Raw genomic sequence first — 21380 nt, forward strand, 5'->3', positions numbered from 1 at the left:
GGCTCCCACTCACTGGCTGAGCGAGGCGCGGGAGCAACACCGAGGCTTGCAATCCCGTTGCCGGTCCCCGGTCCGGTACGGGGGCAACACTGAGGGTTGCGATCCGTTGCCGGACACGGAAAAAAGACAAAAAAATAAATAAATAAAAAAAATAAAAAATAAAATTAAAAAAAAAAAAGAGAGAGATTCTTATGAATATAAGAAAAGCACTTAAAACTATCTTTGCTCAGAATAATAATCTTAAAGAAATCTTAACTGAAAAAAATACAGGGACATGTTCAACCTCATTAATAATAAAAAATAATTACAGCTTTTTACAACTATAAAAATTAAGAAATTTTTGAAATGTAAAAATTCAATAGTGAGGGCCGGCCCGGTGGCGCACTGCTACAGTGCGCCGCTTGGGAGCGCGGCGGCGCTCCCATTGAGCGTTCGGATCCCACATACAGACCGGCCGCTCACTGGCTGAGAGAGGTGCGGGCGCAACACCGAGGGTTGCGATCCCGTTGCCGGTCCCGGTCCGGTACGGGCGCGACACTGAGGGTTGCGATCCGTTGCCCGTCACGAAAAAAGACAAAAAGGGGAAAAAAAAAAATTCAATAGTGAATAGGTTTTAGGGTACAATGTTAATATTGCTGTGGATTAGCATAAAATTTTGGTAATTTGGTAAATATACCTCGTGTCAAAAATGATCATATTTTTTGACTCAGTGATTTCATTCTTAGGAACTGACCCCAAGGAAATAAATCAAAACATGTTAATAAAAGTAATTATCTGTGTTATTATTTATAATTTAGAAAGAATCAAAATACCCAGTGACTAGGAAACAGGCGATCAAATTACAATAAATCAAATTAATGGACTATGTTTAGCCATTAAAAACAAATATGAAGAATATATAGCAACAGAGAAACTAATTATGAAATATTAATTGAAAATACAAAAAAACAAAAATTCTTTATGCCATGATTGCTACTTTATAATGTCAACCAACACGTCTATACAAAACAAGCATGAACTAAGGTAGAAACAAATTAAAATATTTTTGGCAGGTGTTTTTCAAGTACAAAAGACTTATGAAAGAGTTGCCAAATAAAGTTCTTGTGTAACCTTCACCCAGCTTCCCTTAATACTTCTTTTCTTTTCTTTTTTTTTTTTTTGTGACCGGTAAGGGGATCGCAACCCTTGCTGTGGCGTCGCCCACACCACGCTCAGCCAGTGAGCGCACCGGCCATCCCTATATAGGATCCAAACCCGCGGCGGGAGCTCCGCTGCACTCCCAGCGCCGCACTCTCCCAAGTGAGCCATGGGGTCAGCCCTTCCCTTAATATTTCTTAGAAAACCATAGTATAATTATCAAAACTAAGAAATTAAAATCAATATAATACTATTAACTAAATTATAGACTCTATTTGTATTTTAACATTTTTTCCATTAATGTCATTTTTCTATTCTAGGATCCAATTCAGGATCTACACCACATTCAGTTGTCACCTCTCCTTAGTATACTCCAGTTTGTGACATTTCTTCAGTCTTTTCTTCTCTTTAATGACCTTATAAATCTCTTGTTGTTAAATTTTCACCCAGTAATTTTAACATCCATCAGTGGATCTTGCCTGCAGCAATTACTATTGTGGTGTTCTAATGGTGATTTTCTATTATCCTCATTTCTTCTACTTTATTAATTGGAATTCTTGTATAAGAAAGATTTGTCCCATCTCCCCCATTTATTAACTTATTCAGTTACTTATGTATATGAGTAGGGTCTCATAGATATTGATTTTACTCTTTGGTTTATAATCTAATAGTACTATTATTTATTTTTTTGATCAATGTTATGTGGTTTTAACTTTTTAAAAAATAAATGAATGAATAAACAGCATCTTGCACATCAGAATACAGGAAAGAGAATCACAGATACAACAAAATGTACCCATCACCATAGTAGTCCAATTAGAAGAGAAGGGCTGGCCAGTTAGTTAAGTTGGTTACAGCATGATACCAATACCACCAAGGTCCAGGGTTTAATCCCTATACTGGCCAGTTGCAAAACAAAACAGAATAGAAAGAATTACAAGACAGTTGTCTACCTGACATTAGCTTCTTTAGCAGTTTCTGGCTCTTGTTTGAATCACGCTGTAAAATATCCTGTTCTTCATTAGTACATACCTATAAAGTAATAAGAGTAAGATACATGATCCAATAGTTAAGTCATACACGTAAGATACATTAAATATGGCAATAAAATAATGAGACTGTTGATGCTTTTTTTATCCAGACAAACATACCAAAATACATACATCAAAGTGAGTTTTGCCCTAGGTCTTTTTCTATTCCCTTTTTTTTAATAAGCTATACAAAAAACTTACTTCACTGCAAGTGTCCCTGAATGACTTGATGGTTTAAAAAATATATAACCTTCTTTCAAAGGGCAAATATTTGCCACTATTGAGAATATTGGAAAAAAATTTTAAGACTTTTAATTTATCATTATTATTTTTTAGAGACTGGATCTCACTATGTAGCCCAGGCTGGAGTGCACTGGCTATTCACAGGTGTAGTCCCACTACTGATCAGCATGAGAGTTTTGACCTGCTCCATTTCTTACCTGGGCCAGTTCACCCCTCTTTAGGCAACCTGGTGGTCCCCTACTCTTGGGAGGTCACTATATTCATGCTGAACTTAGTGTGGACACCTGATCAGCATAGTGCACTAAAGCCCAGAACTCCTGGGCTCAAGCGATCTCCAAGCCTCAGCCTCCTGAGTAGCTGGGACTACCGGTGGTGCATCACTGAGCCCAGCCCAATATAAGACTTTTTTAAAAAGCTCACAGTTGTAATCATGAAGCCCAACTCTGACAAGAGAAATTATAAGCAGATGTCTTATTAGAAAGAACCAGAGCGGGGCCGGCCCGGTGGCGTACTGTGCTAGTGCGCCGCTTGGGAAGCGCGGCAGCACTCCCGCCGAGGGTTCGGATCCCACATACAGACCGGTTCCCGCTCACTGGCTGAGCGAGGCGCGGGGGCAACACCGAGGGTTGCGATCCCGTTGCCGGTCCCGGTCCGGTACGGGGGCGACACTGAGGGTTGCGATCCGTTGCCGGACACGGAAAAAGACAAAAAAAAAAAGAAAGAAAGAACCAGAGGGCCGAGCCCATGGCGCACTCAGGAGAGTGCGGCGCTGGGAGCGCAGCAGCGCTCCCGCCCTGGGTTCGGATCCTATATAGGTATGACCGGTGTGCTCACAGCGCTCACTGGCTCAGCGCGGTGCGGCCGGTCTCAAACAAGGACAAAAAAAAAAAAAAGAAAGAACCAGAAAAAGAAGCAAATTATAGTGCCACCAGTGAGAACTCATGTAGATTTTATACTTACATGTATTTTGTTTCTTTGCCTTTGAACATTTTCTACTTATAATGAATATATTAAGCAAACAAAAAGCTTTATTTATTATAAAATCACTGCACTTGTAAGGGAGGCTGAGAAGGGGTGATACTGAGTTTATAAAACTGCAAGACTTCAAGGCCAGTCTGCTTTACATTATTCTGTTTCTTGACCTGAAGGACCCAGACCTAAGATAAAAACACCATACTTCCTAGCAGTTGCCTCAATGGCACATGCAATTCCTGCTAGGAGCTACAGGGTGTTTCTCTAGAGAAAGCCCCATATGGGAGGAGATTTACTGCCCTTTTATGAACATTTTTATTGGTAGACACTACATCTCTGAGATCATCCATTGTCTCTCAGCTTACTCTCTCAGTATATGGAAAAATTAAGAGCTCCATTAGAGAAAAGGAGAAAATAAAGCAACATAAAATGAATACCTTTACCAACACCAAATGCCATTGCTTCTGCCAACCAACTCAACTGGTAGAATAAGCTTCCTAGACAGTTCATTAGGGTTTTTGTGAGAGATTCATTACTGCTACATTCTTGAGGTCATTCTTTCAGACAAAGCAAAGCTATAACAAGGTGGTATACTGGAAATAGAAGCTCTAATGACCTGAGGATTATGTCACACTGGCTCTGTTCCTCTAGGTATATGAGCTACCACTGAAGACTTTGACAAAAAATTGTGACATTTCAGGCCCTAAAGATTTCTTGAATTAAAATTAATCTGATACAAGACTTGGATTTCCTCAAAAATGTATGTCCTCAAAATGCTTCTCACTAACAAGCTTTAGTACTAGGATATAACCTTGGGTTTCTGACTAATCAAATCCTTGCTACTTGAGTTCACTAGACATCTTAGGGAAAAAATTTACTCAGAAAACGAGAAATTACTCTGGATCTGAATGGCCCTGTGTATTAACACAAAGCACAGAATAATAAAATAGAAAAGAAACAGCTTACCAGAGAGCCACAGAATAAGCAGGGGCCAGATCCCTCTTGTTCACAGACAATACGCCCACAGACCAGACAGTTATTGATGAGCTTGTGCTTCTGGCCCAGGCAATCACAAGGGTGGCGACCCGGGAGCAGGACTGCAAGTTTGTCCTGTCCCTCTCTTGTGTATAAACTGACAAATTTTGTCTTCTTCTTTATGGAGTTGCTGCTTTCTTGTGCCTAATTGTACAAAGACATCAGAATAACACTGAATAATTAATGACAATGAAAACAGTCAAGACGGAAAAACCTCAGTTCAGTTCAATAATGACTTATGTACTATCCAAGAACCATGAAAGAAGGAGAGAGAGAAATACAAATTAGTTAGAATCAAGGATCTGAAGAAAAGTTATGGTCTAGCTATTACTTTGTTTTTTCTGCTAGTAGCTCTCAACCCCCTACTACAGCTGGTGGAAGGTAAATGCAGCAATCAAAGCTGTTTATATGACATCTTTCAACACAGCTAAATTGGGAATCATAAGAAACAAAAATGCCTCTAAAAGCAGATGGTATTCACAGATTTGGAAATATGGGAAATCAATAAAATAAGAAAAATCAATAACAAATTGACTCAATCAGAAATCATAAGAAAAAGACAAATAACACAACAGAAAAATGTGCAAAAGACCTAAACAAGAACTTTATAATAAAAGATACCCAAATGACCAAGAGACACATGAAAAGATGCTCAACTTCATAAGTCATGAAAATAATGCAAAATACATGGATGGACCTTGAGAGAATTATATTAAGTGAAACAAGTCAGGCACAGAAAGAGAAATACCACATGTGCTCACTTATTGGTGGGAGCTAGAAATAGATAAATAAATTCACACGTAATAACTTCGTATAGCATACATTATACGAAGTTATACGATCAATCAATATTGCGATTAAGGCACCTCCAGTTTGGTAGCATTCGGGTTTGGAGCCTTTTCTGTTGGACAGCCTGACTTACCACAGAGATACAAAATACCCTTTCAAAATCTATTACTGGGTCAAGCCTCAACTCTACAACTTTAAAAATCATTTCTTCAAGGTTTACTTTGAAGTTTTCTTTCTCTCCATGTCAGCAGGACAGCTGTGAATTTCTTATTTTCAGCAGGCCCTTCTTTGAGTAATGGTGGCCCAGTAAGAGGGATTTTCACATACAGTAAAATCCTTCCAGAAGTCTAAACTTTCTCCCATTACTCTAGCTTGGTAAAGGACTCTTTTTTTTTCCCCCTCAGTTTCTGTGATTGTCATTACTGCCTTGACTAATGCCAATCAAAGCCTAGGTCCAGCAATACAAGCTAGATTAAACTAAACAGAGATTTTCATTTGGGTGGGAGGGGGCAGAGGGAGGGGGGAGGGAGGTTTCGGTAATGGGCCACAATAATCAACCACATTGTATATTGACAAAATAAAATTTAAATAAATAAATAAATAAATAATGCGAAATATCCACTCCCACTGCTTCATTTGACTAGCCTTTAAAAAAAAAGAAAAGCAAAATAAAAATACAATTCAATACCACTACAGACCAACTGGAGTGGCTAAATTTAAAAAGAAAATAAGAAATGTTGACAAGGATACAGAACAATTAGAACTCTGACACACTGCTGGTACGAGTGCAAACTGGTATCTACTAAAGCTGAACATATGCATATCCTGTGACATAGTAATTCAACTCCTGAATATATACTCAACAGAAATGTGTAAATATGTTCACCAAAAATATGGACAAGAATGTTCACTGTAGCACCAGAACTGGAAACTGACCAAATGCTCAACAGTATAATGGATAAATTGTGATGTATTCACTTAATAAAATCCTACATAGCAATGAGAATAAGTATAGCTATCCAAAACAATATGGATGAATCTCATAAACAATGTTAATTTAAAAAAGCCAGACACAAAAGAGTACATACTATTTAGCTCTATTTATACAAAGTTGAAAAACAAGCAAAACTAATCTATGGTGTTGAAAGTAAAGAAGGTATCTTCCCTAGGGAGGATTGTGATTTTCAGGTACATAGAGGGTCTTCTAGAGGACTGGAAATGTTTTGTTTCTAGTTTTATGTATATAGGCATGGTCAGTTTGTGAAAATGCATCTGTTCACTTTGCATGTATGTCATAAAATAAAAAGTTAAATAAAAGAACAGTCTCTCAGCCTCTGACACTTAAAGTGAATAGATGCCTCTCTTCAGAACCATGCTGTGATCTTATTTTCCCCTTAAATAGACAGTTTCTCAATCATTTCCAGAGACTGAAGTTTCAGGAGAACAAAAATCTTAACAATTCTAGTGGATGGGAAAGTTCCTACAAAGAAGAGAACAGATCTTTGGTAAGTAAAAAGAGATGTGACATGCTCTAAAGCAGAAAGTTGAGACATAGAGACAATATCAAATAAGAATTTAGGAAAGAATGAAAACCTAAAAGAAGTGCTGAAAATTTTAGCTAATCTAGCAGGTGGCCACTTTTCAAAATTGGTCAATTATATCTTTGGCCCTCAGGGATGATGGTGAGGGGAAGATTTAAAATCTATAAGAAAAAACTTGTATTTTGACTTCCGTTAAAGTATCCAGTTACATTAAAATGAGGTATTTGAGGGATTAAAGGCTGTGCTTTGATGAAGTCTCATATATAATGGACTACAACTATCTATTTAGAAGGAGAAGGAGAGAGAAAAATAAAGAACCGGAGAACAGCACAAGGAAAATTCATAGTATGTCAACCCCAGTTGAAAACCACGCACTGGCTTCTCATTGTGTATAAAATCTTAGAATAAAATTCAAATTACTTAAAATGGCCTATAGAGCCCTATATATGGCCTCTAGGTGATCTAAAATTTCATCTACATACCATTCATCCTTTGCTTACTATGCTTGAGTCACACAGGCCTTCTGATACTTTCTAGAACACTTCTTCTCTCCATCTCTCTTTTGCACTAATTATTCCCCGTCTGCAGTGTTCCTAGCCCAGCTGTTTACATACTGGCTCCTTTTCAGTGTTCAGGTGTTAGTTATAATTTCTCCCGCTTAGAGAGGCTTTCCCTGAGCACTCTACCTAAACTAGTTCTCTCCAACAACTACTTCCTATCACACAGCCCTTTTTATTTCTTTCACATAAGTTTTAATGTTCTATAATTATTTTGAAAATTTCTATGTCTTCTCTACTCTTCCCTCTGACCCTCAAAAATGAAAAGGTCCAGAAGAGCAAGAAAACCTGGTACTTCTTGTGTACTGATACATCTCCTATGCCTACATCAGTGCTTCATATATGGTAGACATGTAATAAAAATTTCTGAATAACCATATGAATTGCCTGTGGAAGTTCAAGACAGATTTACCTACAAGTCCAATAATGGGACTCTAAGTACAGTTGATCCTCATTACTCGTGAATCTAAATCTGTGAATCCATCTACTTACTAAAATTTATCTCTAATCCCAAAATCAATACTCGAGTTATATTCAATATCATCTGTGGTCATGTACAGAGTGTTGAAAAATTTGACTTGCCAAATGCACACACTCCCAGCTAAGGTCAAGCAAGGCAATGATCTGCCTTCATTTCAGCTCTCATACTATATACAAGTGTTTTTTTGTGGTCTATTTAGTGCTACGTTTTAGTGCTGTGCTTTTCTTGATGATTTCACCACTTAAAATGGCCCCCACATATAGTGCTGAAGAGTTGTCTAGTGTTCCTAAGCACAGGAAGGCTATGGCTTATAAAGGAAACAGGTGTTAGATAAGCTTCATTCAGGCATGAGTTACAGTGCTGTTCACTGTGAGTTCAATGTTAATCAATCAACAGTATCTATCAAATAAGATGTCTTTAAACAGAAATATACATAAAATAAGGTTATGTATTGATCATTTGATGGAAATGTTGTGACCAGAGGCTCATATGATCCTAACCCTATATTTCCCCTAAGAGCAATGATGCAATACTCACTAATTCAGTACGCATGGCAACTTCATAGCCATATAGAACATAACTACCACTAACAATGAAAATTAGTATACAAGGTTACTTCAAAAAGTTAGTGGAAAAATAGAATTTAAACATAATACGAATCTTTCCATGAAGTTTTTTTCTTTTATTTGCTGGCTGGCCTGTATTGGGATCTGAACCTAATGTTACAACACCATGCTCTAACCAACTGAGCTAACCAGCAGCCTCCATAAACTTTTTGAAGTACCCTTGTATTTATAGAGGATGAACCACTTTTTCAAACTTACTTTCTAAGCTTACATTTAAGTGAATGCAAAACACTCAAGGACAAAATGTTATGGTATAAATTGCTCTTAAAGCATCAAAAAATTAAATATTAAATCGTTATTAATTTTAAGATCTTTTCCTACCCAAGTCTGGGAACTTAAGAGTGAAACAGAACTTTTATTTTACTTTATGAAACCTAATAAATAGTAAGCATCAAGGCACCTTATTATTCATTAAGGTCCATTAATACGAACAGTGAAACATTCTGTCAAACTAAGACTGGCACCTACAGCTCTAAAAAGCTAGGTTATAGCAGTAGAAATATCACACAGCCAATGCAGGCTTCTTTAACGTGGATTGGTAAATGAGTGGGTTGACCAAACAGATCAAAGCAGCATAGAACTGAATGAATTAAAAGGTTAAAGAATTACAAAGTAGAAATACTTAATGAGATTGCATATATAAAATTTAAAATAGTTATCAAAAACTCAAAAACATTTAAAAACAGAACTAGAATCTTTTAAAAAGAATCTTCAGGAAGGTGATTCAAAGGAAAAACATGTAGATAATAGTTCTCATGTTGTGTGGGTGTGGGTTTTTTTGTTTGTTTGTTTTGGGGTTTTTTGTGGCTGACTGGCAAGGGCAACTGAACCCTTGACACTGGTGTTACAAGGCTGTGCTCTTAACCAACTGAGCTAACTGGCCAGCTCTCATGTTGTTTTTAACAACTTTTTCTCCTAGATATTTTTATTAGTCCATTTCTGTTGCTTATAACAGAATTCCTGAAACTGGGTAATTGATAAAGAAACAGAATTTATTTTGTACAGTTTTGGAGGCTGGGAAGTACAAAGTCCAGGGAATACATCTAGTAAGGGCCTTGTTCCTGGTATCTCTACAGCGATACAGGGTATCACGTGGTAAATGGCTTGAGCAAGAGAAAGCACTAACCTGCTCACTCGTTCTCCTTATAAAGCCATCAGAACCATGCTCATCACTCTATGAATGGATCAACCCATTCACAAGGGTACAGTCCTCACAGCCTAATCAGCTCTTAAAGTCCCCACCTTTCAATTACCATAATAGGATTTCCCACCTTCTTAACACTGTCACAGTGAGGATTAAGTTCCAATACATGACATTTGCAGGGACACATATACCCATAACAATATTAAAAATTAATTTATTAAAAGTTTACTATCATTTGTTATGCTACTATTTCATAATTACTTTGACTTTATTAATATTCTACATACTTGTAATTACCATTCATATAATATTCATTCACACATACATAATACATCTTAAAAAACAAGTGTCTTCACTGATAACAGGAATACAAAAAATAAACAAAATAATGCTCAAATGGAGTATAAATTTCAGTGTGAAAATCAAAACTTTTAAGCTATTAGAAGAAAATTTAGGAGAATATCTTTTTCACTTTGAGGCTGGAAAAAATAAGCCATAAAAAGCATAAAACATCAGGGAAAATATCAATGTATTTGACCACATCAAACTTTAAAATTCCTGTGAGTCAAAAGACACAAACAAAGGACAAAACACAGACTAGCAGATATCTACAACATATATAACAAAGGAGTAATATATGCCATAAAAAGCATAAAACATCAGGGAAAATATCAATGTATTTGACCACATCAAACTTTAAAGTTCCTGTGAGTCAAAAGACACAAAGGACAAAACACAGACTAGCAGATATCTACAACATATATAACAAAGGAGTAATATATAGAATAAATAAAGAACTCCTATAAATCAATTTGAAAAAGACCATCAACTCAGTAGAAAAAGAGGCCAAAATACTAACAAGTAGTTCACAGAAGAGTAACCCCAAAACGCCAAAACAAAGACCTTCCAAAATGACACTCTGGCTCTTTTTAGAATTCATGGGTATGAAAAGTTCAATGAAATACCATTTCTTGTGGGGGGGGGGAGAAGGAGGAGGGACGGAGGTTTCAGTAATGGGCCACAACAATCAACCACATTGTATATTGACAAAATAAAATTAAATTAAAAAAAAGAAAGAAATACCATTTCTCATCTTTAAAATGGACAAAACATTAAAAGTTTGACAATGCTATGTACTGGAAAAGAGAAATCTCTTACCCTGATGGTGGAAGGATAAAACTGGTACAACCACTTTGGAGACTAACTTGGTAATTTTAGTAAAAGAAAAATTAGCAAAGCCTATAACTCAGCAATTTTAGCAACAAGTAAATACATCCCAGAGAAAGTCTCAAATGTACACAAAGGAAATATGTACAAGAATGTCCACTGCAGTACCATTCATAACAGCAAAATATTATAAACATAAATGTACATTTATGGATTAATGGAGAATTAATGGAATACTATAAGGAGTTAAGAGAAACAAACTGAATCTATCAGCTTTGATAGCTCTCAAAAATAGAGTTCTAAAAAAGGTTTGCAAAATGATATAGTATACCATTTATGTACATTTTAAAATATCATATAAAACTATACTATATACTGAAATACACCCTTATATGAAAAAATGGACTATGAAGATTCATATCAAATTCATGACAACAGTCATCTGTAGAGTTAGAGGAAATGGGACTGTTACTGCAGTTTCTAAACCCTGGTACTATTGACCCTATCGATTATTTGTTGTGGAGGCTGTACTGTGCATAGGAGGACATTTACCAGCATCCCGAGCTGCTACCCACTAGATGCCGGTAGTTCTCTCTCCCCATGTTGTCACAACCAAAAATGTCTCCAGACATAACTCCTGGGGAGAAAAAATTGAGAACTACTGGATATAGGAATTGAAGAGGATTTCAATGTTACCTAAAAAGTTCAATTTATTTGTTCAAAGAAAAAGACTTGAAATAAATAAAGACCTGAAGTAGGAGCTGCCCTGCCCCTCCCTGCAACCAGGCAAACAGAGCTAGCCAGAGTCCTGAGGCTGGGGCTGTGGGCAGCACCCCTGCCCATGAGAACATCTTAGAATACATTCACCACATGTGTTTCTTTGAGGCATGTGACTTGTCTGCTCATGTCCTTCACCAAATTTCTGTTAAGGTTTTTCTAATTCATTTTTTTTTTTTTAAAAGATGACCGGTAAGGGGATCTCAACCCTTGGCTTGGTGTTGTCAGCACCACGCTCAGCTAGTGAGCAAACCGGCCATCCCTATATAGGATCCGAACCCGTGGCCTTGGTGTTATGAGCACCGCACTCTACCGAGTGAGCCACGGGCCGGCCTTCTAATTCATTTTTAAGAGTTCTTTATGCATCAAGGATGTTGTAGTGGATTATGTACCCCCAAAACTCAATGAAGCTTGAATTGTGTCCCCCAAGTTTTATGTATTAGAAATTTAGCCCCCACTGTGACTGTTAAGAGGGTGGAAAATCCTGTTATGGTAATTGAAAGGCAGAGCACTGAAGAGGTGATTGGACTGTAGGATCTTGCAATAGTGAATGGATTAAAAATGGTGGTAAGGGGCGTGGTTCTGAAGACTTCAAAAGAAGAGGAGAGTCTGTCTTTCTCTCTGCTCTCTCTGCTTCCACCATCTTGCGATGTGAGACCCCTGGTTCACTGTCGCCACCATCAGATGGACTTTGGACTTCCCAGCCTCAGAAATTGTAAGCAATAAATTTCATTTTCTTTATAAATCACCCAATTTCACGTATTTTGTTACAAGCAACACAGACGGATTAATACAGATTTTAATCTTTGTGTGTTAAGTTTGTTCCTTATCAATTGAGTTTAAAAATTCAATTTGTGATGTTTTCCTTGTTTGTATGTTGAGAAAATAATTTTCCATCTAAACATTAAATAAAAAAAAAAGAAAGACTTGAAGCAAATATGAAAAAATGTTATCAGTTGTCAGTCTTGGGTGGTAAGCACATGGTGTTTGTTATATTATTCATTACGCTTTTACTTTTTTTTAACCTAAAAAATGCTATTCATGAATTATCATCTTACCCAGCAAAAAAAAAAGAGGTGTTTGCACACCCATGTTCATAGCAGCATTATTCATTATAGCCAAGAGGTAGAAGCAACCCAAATGTCTATCTAGGGATGAACAGATAAACAAAACGTAGTATACACAAACAATGGAAAATTATTCAGCTGTAAAAGAAAAGAAATTGTGTCATGCTACAGCATGGATGAACTTTAAGGATATTACACTAAGTGAAAAATAATAAGCCAGTCACAAAAAGACAAATACTGTATGATTCCATTTACATGGGATACCTAGAGTAGTCAAATTCATGGAAACAGAAAGTAGAATGGTGGTTACCAGGAGCTGCAAGAAGGGGAAAATGAGTTGTTGTTTAATAGGTATAGGGCTTAAGTTTTGCAAGATGAAAAAGTTCTGAAAATGTGTTGCACAGCAATGTAAATAAACTCAACACTAATGAATTGTACACTGAAAAATGGTTACAAAGATAAAAAAAAAAACAAAACTTATTAAATTGTATATCTTAAATATGTGCAGTTTATTGCATGTCAATTATACTTCAATAGAGCTGTTTTTTAAAAAGCTATTCATGTTGATTATAAAAATAAAATACAAGAGCATAAAGAAAAATTAAAACAGTGATTAATACATTACCCAAAGAAACATCATTTTTAACATTTTCCTTCTAACCTTTCTGTGTATATGAGTATGTGAGAGTACGTTTGTGTTTGTGTATATATACATATTTTTAAACATACAAAATCAGACATATGTATCTTTGATGCTTTTTTCACTGAATAGTCTATGATGAACATTTTCCTCAATTATATATTTTGGAGAACCATCTTATTAGCTGCATGATTTTCCATCAAATGAAGGAACTATAATTTATTTAGTATTTGTCCTACCATCAGCACAATTAGGTCAGTTCAAATTTTCAGTATTATAAATAATGTTGTACAGAACATAAATATTTCTGTGTTTTTCTGATTACTTTCTTAAGTCAGTTTTTTTGTTTTGTTTTGGTGGCTAGCCAGTACAGGGACTGAACTCTGGCCCTTGTTTTTTTTGTTTTGTTTTGTTTTGTTTTTGGAGGCTGGCCAGTATGGGGATCCCAACCTGTTACTTTGGTGTTATAAAGCTGCGCTCTAGCCAACTGAGCTAACCAGCCAGCTTGACCGTGTTATCTGTACCACACTATAACCAATTGAACTAACCGGCCAGCCCTTTTAAAAGTCATATTAATAAGTTAAAAGTATATGAACATTTTCCCCATACTGGCCAGTCACCAAGAAAAAAATATATGAACATTTCCAGTGGTTGATGCAAGCTGCCAAACTGCCCCCCAGAAAGCATAAACCAATTTACATTGCCACCAGTAGCATTCATGACATTCCTGTTTTAATACAACTTCATCATTGTTGAGCATTTTATTTTTAAAATCTTTGACAATTTGATAGGCAATATCTTAGTGACTTAATGTATAATTATTTGATTACTTGTAGAGTAACCAACTGTCCTAGTTTGTCTGGGACTTAGGGGGACCATAGGATGCAAAACTTTCAGTGATAAAACTGGAAAAGTTCCAGGCAAACCAAGATGAATTGGTCACCCTAATCACTAGTAAGGTTAAACATCTTTCTATGTTTATTGGTCATTTGTGTTTTTTCTTTTCCTTGTGATAAACTATGTTCATTTTATTCCTCTTGATAAAAAGCTTTTATTCTCCTATCTTTTTTTAACATTAGTTTGCAAACACTTTTCCATGTTTTTTGCATGGTGATTACATCCAGAATTTTTTGGTCACTACTCTTCCAACTTAGCTTAATTAACTATTCCCTTCTTTTGGGAAATTTAAGCTTGTGAAATTGCCCTGATTAAACATATCAGGGTACTTCAAAAAGTTCATGGCAAGATTTGTATTTTTTTTTTTTTTTTTTTTTTTTTTCCTTTTCGTCTTTTTTACTGACCGGTAACGGGATCACAACCCTCGGTGTTGCACCCGCACCACGCTCAGCCAGTGAGCGGGAACTGGTCTCCACATGGGATCCGAACCCTCGGCGGGAGCGCCGCTGTGCTCCCAAGCGGCGCACTCTCCAGTGCGCCACCGGGCCGACCCAAGATTTGTATTCTTTTAATTCTATTTTTCCACAAATTTTTTTGAACTATGCTCATATTTCTGCTTACCCCAATGAGCTATTGAGAGAGCCAAAAGAGAGAATGTGAAAAAGTTCAAAAAGCTGAATAATGATGATGATGGTGTTGGCGGTAGAGGAGGCGGGCTCAAAATAGGAATACCCTTAATAACAGCTAGAATTGTGCATTCCTTTAGTATAAACCCACAAAAAATGTTGAAGTTGAAGACTGGGTCACTTCATTAATTATTTTCCATCTTATACATTTCTCTGTCAATCTCATCTCTAAGCAAGGACGTCCTTATAATACTTATTTAATTAGACTGCCACCCCCAAATCTACTGTATAGAAAGCAGTATGTCATCATTATCACTTTCTCATCCTAAAATTCATGCATTTGTTGAAAAATTGCCATTCTAGACCTAATTGTACACTTTGCTCTCTGAAATGTATTAGTCACTTCCTCTTCTCCATGCAGCCAGAAAAAGCTTCATTCTAAAAGGACTCACCTTGGCCAAATCAAAAGGTGTTTTGACCTCTACAGTTGTGTCAGGTTCAGCAAATGCAGGAACTTCCTGTCTGTTTCTCCCTTTCCGCCTACCCCGTTTTAGCTGGTCTCCTGATTTCTGCCCATCTAAAAGTTCTTCAAAGAAAAAAAAATACACACACACACACAGAGAAAGAGAGAGAGAGATAACAGCAGGATTCATTGGTGAACTTCTATTGCTAATAAGCAGAAGGTAATGCTTAATATTTAGAGTCAAGATATGAAGTCAGGCAGATTTTTCATTAATTATCTTTTCCTCTCAAACCAAATTTAAATTTAAATCATTATTTTCAAGATTGTAGTCAATGACAAAGAACTCAAAAAAATACTACTACTGGGATTAAGAAGTTAAAATCTGATATTTTAGATTGTATAACAATAATGACTTATTTAGTTTGGTGCTCATCTTTTGTACTATTTAAGTAGTTACTTCTAAGTGGTATTCAAACTATAATCATTCAACATTTTACTTTCATCCAGGTATGCACATAACTAAAAAATGTTTTTTTAATCATGTATAAATTTTTCAAATTATTCTGAAGCTACATTCGTGTCTGCAAACAGATATTCTGTGATATTACCTAAATTGGAAAAGTCTAGACTAGAACAATATTCATTACAGACTGAGTAGAACTGAACTAAAAATACATACACCTATGATGCTGCTTAAGTTAGATGTGAAGAATACAGAATGGCAGAAAATATCAAGTCCTTCAAACCTGCCCATTTACCAATAATACTTCAACCTTTACTTAATTACATTAACTTAACTTACCATCTTTTTTATAGCACTGTTGCAAAGGATCAGAAATCAACTCCTGATCATTCTTTTGCCATTTCGTTATAAGCTCTTCTATGAATTCACCTTTTTTGCCCTCATTTCCCTGGAGGAGGTCAGTAACATACTCTCGTATCTCTTCAGCATTCTCAATCGACAAAATATACCTCAGGAGGCAAAGATAGAAGCTGCTGAAACAAGGCTAGCTTACACTATGTTTTTCAATAATCATAAGAGATAAAGGTAGTAAAAATCATTCACTTATCTATTAGAGTGTTTTATATTGAGCGAAGTACCATGCTAGATGCTAGGGACATAAACTTGATTAGGACAAAGACTCTGATTTTAAGTAGTTCATAATCTGATTTCCATAACATACTTAGCAATTTACTATTTCTCCATAATTCTAGAATCAAATCAGTGTTATGGGGCCAGGAAAGTAAAAAGAGTTCCAGAAACATTTGAATAAATGTCACTTTAACTACTTAACAAAGTATAATAATGAATATTCATCCAAATATGTTATATACCAAATCTTCTCAGTACAGAGTCAACCAAAACATGAACTCATGAAGATTGTGGAATAAATTTTATTTTGCTAAATCTGTGTACAGATCTGAATGCCTTGTAAAATTTGTCATTGATTAGGCCACTCATATAGAACTGTTCAAGTTAGTACGCTATTATAGTACCCTCTTTTTGAAATTTAGGCCATGCACATAAAACTGTTCAAGTTAGTATACTATTATAGTACACCTGAATAATTCTCATTTAAATGCCAAGCAAGGCACAGCGAATGCTTTCATCATGGCATAATAGCCTGTTATGCAGTACCTAGAGAGTACCTAATAAATGGTTCAAATAGTATGACATCATGGGTAGTGTTAGTGCTTATTTTAAGTTCTTGAACACTTGTCTACTTTACATTTATAATTTAAAAATGCACGCAGGTGTTCAGTCATACTTAGTGCTTCAACTTTGAAACAAATTTCTTATCATTCCACTTTCAAGGGTGTGGATGAGTTTGAGAAAAATCTGAGTCTGCAAAAGGAGCTGTTAAACCACTACCTATGAGGATCAGAATTTTCTTGATATTATGTACTCAAAAGACAATTGGATTCTGAGACTGAGAAGTATGCATCTATCATCCCTACCTCATTTCAAATTGTTGATTCATCAAAAATAACCTCATGGGCCGGCCCGGTGGCGCACTGGAGAGTGCGCCGCCTGGGACTCCCGCCGAGGGTTCAGATCCCATGTGGAGACCGGTTCCCGCTCACTGGTTGAGCGTGGTGCGGGCGTAACACCGAGGGTTGCGATCCCGTTACCGGTCAGTAAAAAAGACAAAAAGGAAAAAAAAAATAACCTCAATCTTTTTTTATACTGACTTTATAATGAATAATGTGGTAATTTTGAATTTACTTTTGTTCATATTAATAAAACCACTTTCTTCCGTTTCACATATTGCAAAGCCTCATTATTTCATTTGATAGCATTCCACTGCTTCAAAAAAAATGTTTGAAAACTACTTAACCTGATTTTGCCTTCAAACAAAGGTAAAGCCAAACCATACGATTTGGCTGTTTTGGGGGGTAATCTATTCCAGTATTTAAAAAACTCTTTTAAAATAGACTCTTAATTTCCTCCATTTGTCATCAACTCTATTTTCTCTCAAACTCAGAAACTCACTTTTCTTCCTACAAAAGCCCTAGAATTGCAATTTAGGTTTCAGCATCAGTGAACAGGGAATCAAATTAAGTAACACTTTCAGGTTCCTTGATCAAGTCCCATTTTTGCAGAAGTTTTCCTCTCTGCCTGAACACTTTGTACCTCTACCTCTACGTATCCTTTAGTCCTCGGTGAAAGTCAACCTTTCCAGCAAACCTTCCAAGTTTCCCATCTTAATGAGCATCCTTTATTGCGTGCTCCCACAACACCCTCCACTTCCCCCACCTCGGAACTCATCAATAAAGCAGAACTCAATTGTCTTGATCGTCTTTCTTGCCCCAGCACCTGACACACAGTAGTATCCCAACAAATGTTTGTTAGTCAATTGAAAGCAGATATTAAATCATGTTCACCATCTCCACTTCATAAGAATCATAAAGAATTAAAGATAAGCTCTGCTAATTATTCATTTTGTAGATGAGAAACCAAGGTACAGAGAAGGGAATTAAGTTGCCCAAGGTTCTAAAACTGGTGAATGACAACCGAAAATCAAACCTGCGACTCCGGAGACAAGGGCCAAGCCGCCCCCGTTTAAATTCCAGGTACTATTTGACACAACTCAGACCAAGCAAACTAAAATGTTCAGAGTAAGGAATTGCTAGAAAGACAATTTGACTTGCCCAGAATCTGTAAGAACGCTGGCTCCCGGGACAGTCTTACAGGTCTAATTATGACGAATTTGGCATTTTCTTAGGTAAAAAGGCCCTATCGGCAGATTGTGGAGCTTGACACCCTGTTCCAGAAGCTAAACTGTAAAGGTGGAGGCCAAAATTCGGCGCCTACAGACCGACAGCAGCCCGTTTATCACGTTTCCTCTCATCAACTTTTCAGTCCTCCCCGCTTCCCCGTTCGCTCAGCCGGTGCCCATCCCAGAGCTCCTTCCCGCCTCGGACCCGAACTGGTCTCACTGCATGATCTCCTCGCTGACATCCAGGCTGAAAGTTTTCCGCAACTGCAGGGTGCACCAGTGCACCAGCGACTCCCGGAACGCCGCCCCAGCCACCGCCATCTTCCCCAGCCGGAACCAGCCGGGATGCAAAAGCCCCACGTCCTGCGCCGGACTAGTTCCCTTAGCAACACCGAGCTCGCTTACTCGGGTTCCGCCAACCTGCGCCGCCCCGCCTGCAGTGCAGAGCCCGCCCACCCGTGCCGCCTCTGGCTTCTTCCCGCTTCCTTGTCTGTTTACACTTGTATCCGTGATCCTTCGGCGGGTGATTCTTCGACGTGGTTAGATGTAGAACTTGTGGAAGGCCAAGTACCTGTAAAAACTACGGTTCGGGGGAAAAAACAAAACAAAAAATACCCCCAAACCTGAGGGACCACCTTTAAAATCGCTCTGGTTTTATGTAAAACTCTTAAACCAGCATTTGTTAGCGCTGTAAGTTTTTGCTCTGGTGGTGGTGATTAAATACGCCCTATCGTCGAACACTAGATTCACAGTAAAACCTCTGTTTAATTTTTTTGAATATTCTGGGGTTTTTTGTTTTTTGGTGCTTGGCTGGTACAGGGATCAAACTCTGAACCTTGGTTTTACCAGCACCACCCTCTAACCAACTGACCTAACCAGCCAGCCCTTATTTAATTTTTTGATCCAGGTCTTTTGCAGGATGGCCAAGACAACTCAGCAAGCTCAAGGGGGGATAAAACTTTAATTAGAACAGATGGTGGGACTTGGCTTTGAAGGCCTTCTGTATGAATTCTCAATCCAAGGGAGTAGTGGCCAGTTAGCTCATTTGGTTAGAATGTGTTGCTACTAACACCAAAGTCACGGGTCCGGATCCCCATGCCAGCCAACCAAAAAAAAAAAAAAAAAAAGAGAGTTCTCAGCCCAAGATGACCAGACTTAAGTTTTTTTGCAATTCCTTATTCCACTAGGACAATGGTCTGGGGAAAATTTAGCCAAACTTTTCTGGAGAGCATGTTATGACTCATGGTTGGCTTCTGGTTACCTTTACAGATTAAAATTTCTTCATTTCCATTAGGCTATTTAGACTAAGTGGTTATACTGGATGCTGTTTCACCTTTTTATACTAATGTTTCAATTGCACAAATAATCAAAATGACATAAGTGTATTGATTTGCAATGAATGTACATTGTCTTGGCTGTCATTGATTTGGAAATTGTATGATTTTCCAGCTTTTTTTTTTTTTTTAACAAAGTACTCTGTCAATGCTCATTAATAGTGGGTATAAGTCTTGTTCCTTCTAAAAATTCACTTCAAGGCTCACTGCTACAGTGCGCCGCTTGGGAGCGTGGCAGCGCTCCCGCCAAGGGTTCGGATCCCACATACAGACCGGCGCTCACTGGCTGAGCAAGGTGCGGGCGTGACACCGAGGGTCGCGATCCTGTCGCCGGTCCCGGTCCGGTACGGGCGCAACACTGAGGGTTGCAATCCGTTGCTGGTCACGAAAAAAGACAAAAAGGAAAAAAAAAATACTTATTATAAGGTATCCAAATCATTTGCCTGTTTATCTGTTCAGTCCCTGTATTAGTCAGGGTATGCCAGAGAGACAGAGCCAGTAGTTATACAGATAAAGATATAGATATAAATATGTAGACATAAGAGGATTTATTAGGGGAATTGGCTCAAGGGGTTATGGAGACTGAGAAGTCCCAAGGCAGGCTGTCTGCAAGTTGGAGACCCTAGGATGTCTGTAGCTTGGCTTAGTCCAAGTATGAAAGCCTCAGAAACAGGCACATTGATGGTGTAAATCTCAGTCCCAAGGCCAGAGAGCCTGGAGTTCTGATGTCCAAGGGCAAGAAGAGGAGAGTGTCCCAGTTCTAGCAGAGAGAGAGGAAATCCTTTTCTCTTCTTTTTTGTTTTATATGGGCTCCCAGCCAATTGGGTGGTTCCCCCTAAATTGAGAGATCTTCCCCATTCAGTCCACTGACTCAACAGGTCAATCTCTGGAAACACCCTCACAGACACACTCAAAACTAATGCTCTACCAGTTCTCTAGGTATTCCTTAATCCAGTCAAGTTGACACCTAAAATTAACCATCGCAGTCCCCATAATTAAAATTTCAACTTCCTTAAGATAGAGATTATGACTTAAATCTTTTCATACAATAGATAATAGTACATCATACATATTATGATGAAATGATTAGGTCCTGAAGAATAACATAAATATTCTTTTTTTTACAAGGCATATGTTAATGATTGTAATCTCAAAAAAAAAAGATTGTAATCTCTAGTTTGTAATGTATATAATGTAATGCCATTTACAATCATTATCATTTAATAAATTATATTTTTTCCTGAGCAAAGCAAGCACACCCTTTAACATGACTTAAAGATATTCTTTGGTATAAATTTAGGCAAAAATTTAATTCATACATACTATAACTTTTCTTAACACCCTAGGCTTTTTGAAATTTTCAGGTTCATACCACATAACTCGCTGTTTTATTTAATTGTAACGGAGAGGGGCTTATGAAAAGTAACACTTCAATTAAGAATTTTTGGCTGGCCCGGTGGCGCACTGCTACAGTGCGCCGCTTGGGAGCGCAGTGGCGCTCCCGCCGAGGGTTCGGATCCCACATACAGACCGGCGGCTCACTGGCTGAGCGAGGTGCAGGCCCAACATCAAGGGTTGCGATCCCGTTGCCGGTCCTGGTCCGGTACGGGCGCGACACTGAGGGTTGCGATC

The 21380-nt window shown here is 37.6% G+C and overlaps 1 protein-coding gene across 3 annotated transcripts in view; it reads right to left on the reverse strand.

The window, feature by feature from the left end:
• Window positions 1-18789, reverse strand: part of TRIP4 (thyroid hormone receptor interactor 4) — a 62110-nt gene extending 43321 nt beyond the window's left edge. The window contains exons 1-5 of one of the 3 annotated variants that reach the window (XM_008567971.1): window positions 18635-18789; window positions 15996-16165; window positions 15183-15316; window positions 4350-4562; window positions 2091-2169 (exon numbers count right to left, since the gene is read on the reverse strand). In XM_008567971.1, the coding sequence (XP_008566193.1) occupies window positions 2091-2169; window positions 4350-4562; window positions 15183-15316; window positions 15996-16165; window positions 18635-18735 (697 nt within the window). In that variant the 5' untranslated portion in view covers window positions 18736-18789. The remainder of the gene's footprint in view (window positions 1-2090; window positions 2170-4349; window positions 4563-15182; window positions 15317-15995; window positions 16166-18634) is intronic. The other 2 variants (XM_008567973.1, XM_008567972.1) reach the window with 2 other exon arrangements.
• Between the last annotated feature and the right edge of the window lie 2591 nt (window positions 18790-21380).

The sequence above is a fragment of the Galeopterus variegatus genome, unplaced genomic scaffold (genome assembly GCF_000696425.1).
Source record: "Galeopterus variegatus unplaced genomic scaffold, G_variegatus-3.0.2 Scaffold360, whole genome shotgun sequence".
Classification (NCBI taxonomy): Eukaryota; Metazoa; Chordata; class Mammalia; order Dermoptera; family Cynocephalidae; genus Galeopterus; species Galeopterus variegatus.